The sequence below is a fragment of the Alosa pseudoharengus genome, unplaced genomic scaffold (assembly GCF_046254945.1).
Source record: "Alosa pseudoharengus isolate Yale_2024_CS ecotype anadromous, Long Island Sound unplaced genomic scaffold, YU_APseudo_1.1 YU_APseudo_1.1_scf_1, whole genome shotgun sequence".
Lineage (NCBI taxonomy): Eukaryota > Metazoa > Chordata > Actinopteri > Clupeiformes > Clupeidae > Alosa > Alosa pseudoharengus.
The window spans coordinates 9477505-9488028 of record NW_027468564.1 but is presented as its reverse complement, the minus strand read 5'-3'; the positions used below and the strand labels follow the sequence as shown (position 1 = coordinate 9488028).

General features: G+C 41.8%; 1 protein-coding gene across 1 annotated transcript in view; it reads left to right on the top strand.

Annotated features, from left to right (window-relative positions):
- The window catches only part of LOC143136476 (NLR family CARD domain-containing protein 3-like), a 234962-nt gene that overhangs the window by 218164 nt on the left and 6274 nt on the right, over positions 1 to 10524 (top strand). The window contains exon 8 of the mRNA XM_076297227.1: positions 1735 to 1905. Coding sequence (XP_076153342.1) covers positions 1735 to 1905 — 171 coding nt within the window. The remainder of the gene's footprint in view (positions 1 to 1734; positions 1906 to 10524) is intronic.

Here is a 10524-nt window from a genome sequence, read left to right as displayed (position 1 = left end):
CAGGTGTTCAAGAGTGAGAACTTCACAACAGACAGCTTTCCCCACCTCTTACCTTCTAACCATCATATCACACAAGGACGTCGTTAGACCCATTTTGGGGGGGCTGAAGCCACCCTAAGATGATCAAAAACCCCCTAAAAATATATAGTAATAATATATGCGTCCAAATTCACATCCATTATTATTTGTTGAATAGCTCACGGAGTACTTATCTCACATAAATCAAGATGTCAAACAAAAGAGCGGAACCGGAGCTTTCCAATGATAGCGGCTAGGTGCTGTGATAAATGGTTCACGTGAAAATTAACATTGGGCATACATGACATTTCATCATATTTGCATTCACAGCACACAGCGCTTCGTCCATCTCCACCCATTACTGTCGGTGGTATATCTCACAAACTCAACGCATGGTAAATCATATAGGCTATCAGAATAAACAGCAGACCTTACCGAACACGATGATATGAAGCATTCTTTTGTACAGTAGCCGTTTCCGAGTTTTGAAATTGCAGCAAATTTCTACATGGTATCCAACTTTGGGCTGAAATTCTAATGTAGCCTAAAAGCAGCCCAAAATAATGAACCTGCTTTCCATATCAAAGAATCAAAAGTTGATCATGGCATGCACAGATCAACTGTGCTTTTGAATAGATATTTCTACCAGCATGCTCTAGGTGACATGAATGCAACAATCATGAGACACAAAGTATTTCCCAGATATGGGTAGCCTGTTGTCTTGAAAACGATATAGCCTAGCATAATAGAGGGCCCTTACAATGACCAAAGACCTTAGTAGTAAAATTACACTGAAAATAGCCTAGGCCTCAAAGGTCTAATTTGATATTTTACAGTAGGTACTATTAATTGAGATCCCAAACTTCACAACAGTTCATGAACTGTGGGGTGATGACAGCCACCACCCCTGCCACTGGCAAGATAGGCCTACAATATCAGTCCCCGCAGACTTAGGTGCTATTTTAGGTCTAAAATGCTTTGTGAATTACTCTTAGTCAAACAAATTAGGAGTCCTAAAATTACGAGTGACACGCCCATTATTTTTAGGAGTTTCTCCTAAATTCCCCAGTTAGGAGCTACTTTTAGCCTTAACATTCTTTGTGAATATGGGCCCAGACTGACCTGCAGAGCAAATTCAATGTTAGTCTGGGTTCATGTGTGAAGATGCACTACACCGTTTTAGGACACTGTTTTATTTGAATGAGCTTTTGCAAATGTGCCTGTCAGTAATAGTCTACAGGTGTGGGTAATTGATTAATTGGGCCACACCCACTCTGGGACACTTTAAAGGGGTTTTGATTTATGGCAGATATTTGTACATTGATGTGTAATACCCATTTTATAACAGTTTGTTAAATTAAAACAAGTATCTTTACTGTTTAAAAAATGCAAGATGGTGTACACTTGATGTATTTTGATGTTATGAATTGGGAAATTCCATCTTCATTACAGGATTGTGGTTGATGGTGTGCCACAAATAAATTGCTTATATGTATACACTTGTCCTCTTATAACATTACAAATCTTTCAGGTGTGTGTGTGTGTGTGTGTGTGTGTGTGTGTGTGTGTGTGTGTGTGTGTGTGTATGTGTATGTGATTTGGCATGGGAGTGATCTGCAAAAGATCACTTGATTGTGTTGATTTATCGGGGCACATTGTATCCCTTACATTTATCCATCTCTGCAATATTTTGTCTTTATTTGTGTTGTTATGCAGACTTGCTGAATGCAAACTCTCAGAGAAGTCCTGTGGAATTGTGGCTGCTGTTCTACAGTCACCAAACTCCCTGATAGAGCTGGACCTAAGTCACAATGACCTGGGGGATTCTGGAGTTCAGCTTCTCTCTAAGGGACTGTCTAGTCCTAACTGCAAACTGCAGACATTAAGGTTGGTGTTAGACATGTCTTTGTAAAGGATTATTATTAGGACTAGTGTGGTTTGGTTTGGACATTATTTTGGACATTATGGTTTGGTTGCTGTTTTATATGTGTCTTAAGGCCTGTCCACACCAAGTCCAATTTTTCGGATGAAATTCACACAAAAAAATTAAGCAGGTTAATAAACACAGTTATTCTAATTAGTCTGTACTCACTGAGGACGAAATGAAAATGGAAAAAAAAAATACAATAATAAAAAAAAACATTTCAAACTGTCTCTTTTGATGTGAAATTTCGTATGCAATAGAGTTCCTGACCAATTAAATAATGGCTTTTTATAGGGTTCCGATGTCATAAGTAGAATGACAAGCAGAAAAGGCTGACACAATGTATGATATTGTATTGTATGATATTGTATATGAGATATGTCTCATTAGGTCTATATGCCAAAGTCACAAAGAATTTACGTTACATCAGACTTTCCCAGGTGTTCAAGAGTGAGAACTCCACCACAGACAGCTTTCCCCACCTAACCATCATATCACACAGGGACGTCGTTAGACCTATTTTGGGGGGGCTGAAGCCACCCTAAGATGATCAAAAGCCCCCTAAAAATATATAGTAATAATATATGCGTCCGAATTCACATCCATTATTCTCTGCTGAATAGCTCACGGAGTACTTATCTCACATAAATCAAGATGTCCAACAAAAGAGTGGAAGCGGAGCTTTCCAATGATATTAGCAGCTACAGTATGTGCTGTAATAAATGGTTTGCGTGAAAATTAACGTTGGGCATACATGACATTTCATCATATTTGCATTCACAGCACACAGCGCTTCGTCCATCTCCACCCATTACTGTCGGTGGTATACAGTATCTCACAAACTCAGCGCATGGTAAATTATATAGGCTATCAGAATAAACAGCAGACCTTACCGAACACGACAATATGAAGCATTCTATTGTACATTAGCCGTTCCCTTTCCTGAGTTTTGAAATTGCAGCAACTTTCTACATGGTATCCAACTTTGGGCTGAAATTCTAATGTAGCCTAATAGCAGCCCAAAATAAAGAACCTGCTTTCCATATCAAAGAATCAAAAGTTGATCATGGCATGCACAGAGGCAAAGTGTAAAACACTGGTCTTAACGGGTTGGCCTGTAGCAAGTATTTATATTCATTTTCATCAATGATTGAGTCAGACACAGCTCTCTTGAGTATAGACTTTATCTCCTCACTAAACTTCATTGTGGGATCACTGTGTAAGCGAGCATAAAAGTTAACGTCACCAAGTTGTCTTTCTATTTCTTGTACATAAGCAACCCTGTCCTGAATGACAATTGAACCCCCCTTGTCTGCGGATTTAATCACAATGTCATCATAGCCTATTGTCTTGAAAATTATATAGCCTAGCCTTATATAGCATAATAGAGGGCCCTTACAATGATCAAAGACCTTAGTAGTAAAATTACACTGAAAATACTAAGGAAGGACTTAGTATACTGAAAGGACTAATTTTATATTTTACAGTGGGTACCAGGCCCGGAGTGGGTAATCGGGAGAATCAGGAGAATTTCCGGTGGGCCGCTTAACTTTTGGGCCGGTCAAAGGAAAAATATTGACATTTGCCACGTTAATCTATCTTCTCTTAAAGTTGGCTACACACGTTCACATTCTATGCCTAACACCACAGCCTCTGCATGGGTTGTTCTCCCCTCCCAAGAAGAGTTAATTGGTTGGGTCCATATAGCCCGTCTTTTCTAAAAAGTTTAGATACCAGCCGGGCCGGCCCTACCGTAGTGATAAGCGTCAGGGAGGATGGTTGGTAGAAAGAGGCCATGAGGGATTGAAAAGGCCAGGTAAAAAAGACGTATTGGAGGAAAATGCTGCCAAATGTGCCAAGCTTCCAGATTTTTTTTGAAGAAGACAAACATAAGTGGCAACTGGTAAAGAGAGATAGCCATGATTATAGCGGCGTAATTATTGGGATAATGGGCTATGTACGTTGTAGTGTTGTCAACCTATTCGCAAGCAACATATTAAATTAATTTAAATATTAGCCTTTTTGTATCATCCAATATGGCGATTCATAGGCTTTGCAAATAGTATGCAAATATTGATTACAAAACTCAAGCTTGATCTGTATGCAGTAGTCTAGGCCTAAAAACAAAAGTAGCCTCTGAGCAGCAGATCAGCCAGTCCCCCGCTGAAAATGATCAGCCCGAAATTAGCTATGACTAGAGGGACAAGTAGAAAGGATAATAGTTAACCATATGAATTAAAGTTATTTTATGTAAGAAAGAACTATGTGACCGCAGTAGCTACGTGATCAACCTATATGCCTTGTTTGCTCAGAAGTGGGTGTAGTAAAGGAGTAAATCACCAAACAACAACATGATAGCTGACCCATGCAAAAAAAACCCATGTAAACAATAGTTCAATATGCCTCTTAGTGTAGGATACATTTCAAATACTTTATTTCTTCCTTCCTGTTTTTGTTATCAACCTTATCAACCTATCCTTGTGGAATAGTGGAATATTGGTAGCCTACTAATAAAAACGACATGATAGTAAGAGCTGAAATGTTGCTTTATTTATCTAATTTCCACCACCACTAAAAAAGTGGGCCGGTCTTGGGCGTGAAACTCCCGGGCTGAAAAGTGGCCCCACTCCGGCCCTGGTGGGTACTATTAATTGAAATCCCTAATCCCTAACTTCACAACAGTTCATGAAATGTGGGGTGATGACAGCAACCCCCCTGCCACTGGCAAGATAGGCGTACAATATCAGTCCCCGCACACTGTTGTTATAATTAGCAATATAATCAGCATGGTGACATGGTGTCCCTGTTAATATAAATTAATTGAAGCCCTTTTAAGGTGTGATGATTTTTTCGGCGGGCTCTATAGAATGGAATCTCACTGCAACATTGAACAGAGAACTTCTCGATAAAAATTATGTTTATTCACAGAAATGGAATGTGCATCATGTTAGTTTAGAATAGGCTATTTAGGTATTTGAATCCAGGATGCAGTGCAGCCTGCCATAGTTTTATAGGCTATGCTGATGTAACCTGCGTTGTTGAACCTGCACGATTCAGCCCTGCACACGCCCGGACTCGAACCCGCAAATAGCATCACCTCGGATCGGGAGGCGAGCGCGCTAACAATTGAGCCAATAGCCCAGGCTACTGGCTCGCATGCCAGCAGCACTCTTGAGGCGTTGGGGAGTGAGGTTTACCAACGTTCCACAAGCACAGCTAAGCTAGCTGGCATCCATTACACTGACAAGTGCTGCAGATCAGTCTCTGATAGCCTAGAATCTAGACGCACCCTAGCGGCGGCAAATTAATTTGCTCACCCTGTACGTCTAGTATCAAACCATAGGGATTTCTATTGGCTGACACCGTGGACGTCATCCAATCACAGCGCTCTATTTTGTTAGAGAGTATTACCGGCTTAACAGGATAACGGCAGTCCTGCGACGGTGAACAACAAGGAAGGTGGCTATGGCGAACGAAGAGCGGTTGTTTGAATCGGCGTTGGCGTCAACTTTGGAGGAGTTGGACTTGTGCTTTTCTTTGAAAGTTGAGCAACACAATGCATTTAAGTCATTCCTTTCGAAGAAGGATGTATTTGCCGTTTTGCCGACCAGATACGGATATGGTCGTAGCGCTGGCCTATTGCATGCCTAGGCAGTTTGAAAGACAATTCTCTGCCCGCCCCTTGGATTAAGCGAGGTGAATGGTTCGATTCCAGACTATACATTTCAATGGTATAGGATGGCCCGCCAGGCTAAGTCTCTGAGGCTATGCCCTCTGCTTCTTAGCAGACTTTTAACATAGCCTGTGCATGTGTTATGTAACTGGAGTTGATTTATGTTTTATGTAATGGGATAAATATTATTGGGGGCCAAGCAGCGAAGCTGCGAGGCAACCATTGTGTTTCTATGATTTCCTATTATTATTATTATTTAACATCTTTCTTCCGCCATGGGAGTCTATGGCAGCCCATAGAACCGTCTAGTAAAAAGTTGTGAAATTTGGCACACTGATTGGGGACAGTCCCATGTTTAATTTCACCAAGTTTCATACCGGCACCTCAAGCGCTCTAGCGCCACCAACAGGCCAAAGTTGGACGTGCGTTCACGCACGTAACTTTTGACCTGTTTACCCGATTTTGAAAAATGAGGTACCGTTGGAATCCTTGGACCAAGACGAGTTCAACGCACTCTATGACGTCATTTTCCGCCATGATGGATTTTCCGCCATTTTGGATTTTAGTGAAAGTGAAACTAATTTTTCACAGGTCACAAAGTTTGTCCGATCATCGCCAAACTTGACACACATGATCTTCAGACCAAGCCTCACAAAAGTTGTGGTGGTTTGTCTTCGGAACTTAAACCGTTCACCCGTAATATCCAATCGAAATTTGCGACCCGTATGGCCGATTGTCAAAACTGATGTATCGTTGGAATCCTTGGACCAAGCCGAGTTCAACGCACCCTATGACGTCAATTTCTGCTATGATGGATTTTCCGCCATATTGGATTTCATCAAAAAACCTTAAATGTCTTCACAGGTCACAAACTTTGTCCAATTCATACCAAACTGAACAGATATCATCTACAGACTATGCCTCATTAATGCATTGCTTTTTGTCTTCGGAACTATAACCATTCGCGCGTAACAGCCAATCGAATTTTCCGGCGAAGCCGCCAAACAGGAAGTGAGCTCATATCTCAGCAACCCATTAATCTATCATAACCAAACTTAGTATATGGACTCATGACCCCATCAGGGGGAAGCTCAAGAAATTTGGTGACCTTTGACCTCTAGGGGGCGCTGTAATTAAGAAACATGCCTTTTGGCCTGTAGCTGCAGTTGTGCTTAGAATTAAAACGCACTAGTGGTGTCTGGTAATACTGTTCGAGGTCCTTAGGCCGACCCAAGCCAACTTGTGATGTCATCGTAATTGATTCGGCCGCCATATTGGATTTAATCAAAAACACGTACAAGTTTTCGCAATCACAAATTTCAGCGGATCCTCACCAAAATTTACAGAGACCATCTTCAGCCCATGCCTTATCAGTGCATTGCTTTCCGGAACAATTGACAGAAGCATTCGGCTGTAACAGCCAATCGAAATTTGCGTTGAAGCTGCCAAACAGGAAGTGAGCTCATATCTCAGCAACCCTGCCATGTATCATAACCAACCTTACTACATGAATTCATGTCCCCATTAGGAGGACGCTCAAAAACTTCGGTGACCTTTGACCTGTAGGCGTGCTGCAATTAGCAATATTGCATTTTGATCTGTAGTTGCTGATGTGTGTTATCAATCTTTTATTTTTTGATGTGAAACTGATGACAACATGTTCCATCTAGTTCATTGTAATGCGTGCGTGCAAGGGCGGGGGGGGCGGGGAAGGACGGGGTGGGACGGGCAGGGGTGATTAGATGGGGGGGCTGGCTGGCGGAGGCGGTGGCAATTCTCAGCCCTGTTTCAGCCCTACAAAATCAGTTATGTTTTGATGTGACGCTAGTTGAAAGTGTTGATCGCGGATGTCTGCTGAGTTCTATCTTGTCGCCATGGCTACTCCAGCCTAATCTGCTTGGCCCCCACATTGCTGCTTGCAGCTATATTTTATGTATGGATTTCTATGCAACGTCACAAAAACATGCGTGCGCAACAATGCTCTCCATGAAAAGAATAATGAGTTTTTGTGCTGAAAACTGCACCAATTCGAAATCACGATGGTTAGATTGTTCAATATCGGAATGCATGTCTTCGCCAAAAATGACAAAATACGATGTTATATTAATAATGCAAATGAACGGCAAACTCTGAAATATACTCTGAGATGAGATGTTATTATCATTGAGACAACAGGGGTATACAAAAAAATCTGATTGTAGCTTACAGCAGCCGACTATTAAGTTTATAACGTTGTGGACGGCCACCAAGCGTCTTCTGCCCCACGGCTGCGCGCGCATCTAGTTTTGTTGGTAAACGAGCACTCGCGCGCATCTAGTTTTGTTGGGTCGCACTCGCAGTCGCTGCCTAGCAACCGGGACAGTTGGAAAACAGAGAAGACATGAAGCTACACGGTTTTGACAGTGGGATGAAAAAGTTACTAAAAAGGCTACAAGCTGTCATAACAGTTCAGTCTACTGTAGTAAAGTTAGGTCGTACAGTCACTGAGGTCGATAGTCACGTATTATTTTCAGTATGAGTCTGTTGAGTCGACATTGCGGAGGTAAGCAGTTAGTAGCTGGATGTGGCAGTTGTTTGAGGGAAGACGTTAACGTTAACTTAGTCATTTGACTGAAGCGGTAAGTGCTAGTGCTAACTAGATCAGCAAGAGAGTATTAACACATTCCGGTACAAATGTCTTGGGAGCTGTTTACTGTCGATCGGGAAGGACAGAGAAGAGGGAGTCTGCCATATTGAGACTAAGTTAACGTTAACGTTACAACTTGGTGGACATTGGAAAAGCCTCGAGTGGAAACCGTTAGCCTGGAAGCTCATCGCACGCGCAGCCAACTTTCCCAACTCAACAGCGATTCTCAGGGCAACGGTCGCCTCGCGTCATCCCTGCCCACCAGTGACCAGTCTCCGCTGCTGGTCCTGCTAAGAGGTGTGTTGTGTTTGTGTGTCGCCTCAAATGTACTGTAGCCTACGGTTTGTTTTACACATTCTTTTAGCGACCTAGTGGAATAGTCAACGTAGACTAAACCTAACACGTAGACTAGTTAACAAGGAGTATTTTTCTTGAAAGACACTCGTTTGAACGGCCATCACTAACGTTATCGTAAAGTCTGTCGGTCTCCATGGACTGAACTGATACATTGATGAACTTGTGTCACAGCAAAGTGTGTGTGTGTGTGTGTGCGTGCGTGCATGGATGCGATGGATGAGTGACCTGACCTGATGGGCTCAACCGATTGCACTGCGCTGGCCTACAGTATATCATATGTGACGTGTTAAGTATACATCTTCACTCCGGGATTTCATGACGTATCTGGTGTGCACAAATAACCCCCCCCCCCCTCTCTCTTTCTCTCTCTCTCAGACTCAGCAAGTGTGGTGTATCAGATGAAGGTTATGTCTGTCTGGCTCTGGCTCTGATGATAAACCCCTCCTGTGTGAAAGATCTGTTTGTGAACAACAATCATTCTGGAGGATCAGCACAGAAGCTGTTATCTGCTACACTGGAGGATCCTCACCGCAAAGTTGAAACACTTCAGTATGTAATCTAGAGAACCAGAAACATCAAGATGTAGTCTGGATTTATTTATTTATTGATTTATTTATGTGTTTATTCATTTATTTGTTTATTTATACATACTTACATTTACATAAGTCAGGATACATGGAATTGCATCCCTACTGTGTAATCTCCTACCCTGGAAATCCAGAGTTCTCGCGAGAGCACAATGGAATTGTCTTTGCAAGACACTCTGGCAAAGAGCAATGATGCACGTTACTTTTCCCCCTTGCATTCCGGGGAACCAGCTAAACTGATGAAGACAGTGCTGCAAAGTTGGAGGACAGTACACATTGGTCGTAGTGTTATCCGATTGCGTCAAAGTCCGAAATCATTCAGAGTAAACATGGTATAGTGTTATCCAATTGCGTGAAGTGAGATTTTTAAATGCATGCTTGTTGCCGCCCCTCGAGTTGGGCCATTACATTGTTCGTGACCCTTAATCTTTCTAGATTACCAGGGTCTGGATTTTCCACACATCCACACAGAACAGAACATTTGATTTACAGACTTAAGCAAAAAACTCTATTCAAAAAACTTTTCAATAACAAAATGAATTTCCTACTGTAGTGTCTCCATACACTAGAACAACAGTACATTTGATTGGCAGATACCATAATCAACGAAAAGCGGGAAACCCAGGAGTAAATGTGTTTCTAATGTAATTCTAGTGTTGTTTAACAAGTAGGCTACAGTATGTGTCCTGTTACTGTTACTGCAGAAGGACTCTAGTCCTCACTACAGGCAACAAATGAATCATGAATCAATCAATAATCAGCAAATCTACATGCAGCATCAACTGTTTACACTGGTACCATTTTCTGTGCATTTCACTATATTGAGTCGATTTGATTCAAAGTAACCGTGCATAGTGATATGTTGAGTTATGTCATAATTCTGTCAATTGTTGTTGCAGATTTGCTGACTGTAAACTCACAGATAAATCCTTTGAGATTGTTGCTTCAGTTCTACAATCACCAAACTCCCTGCTACAGCTGGACTTGAGTGACAATGACCTGGGGGATTCTGGAGTTCAGCTTCTCTCAAAAGGACTGTCCAGTTTTAACTGCAAAATACACACATTAAGGTGGGTATACATTTTATTATCATCTTAGATTTCCTGATTAGGGAGAAAAACCATGACAATATAACATCAATTGGTCAGAACCAAAAAGTAGCATTGAACATGCTGAACCTTATTGCTTATGCTTAGAGTTTCAAAATCTGTTTCTGGATTGGTCTAGTCCGTGACACATTATGTTACAATAAAGTAATATGGCACGAGTGAGAGTGGCATCGGTAGCAGATATCACCATGGCTGTTATTTGCAATCTGGCACGAGGCCACAGGCCAAGT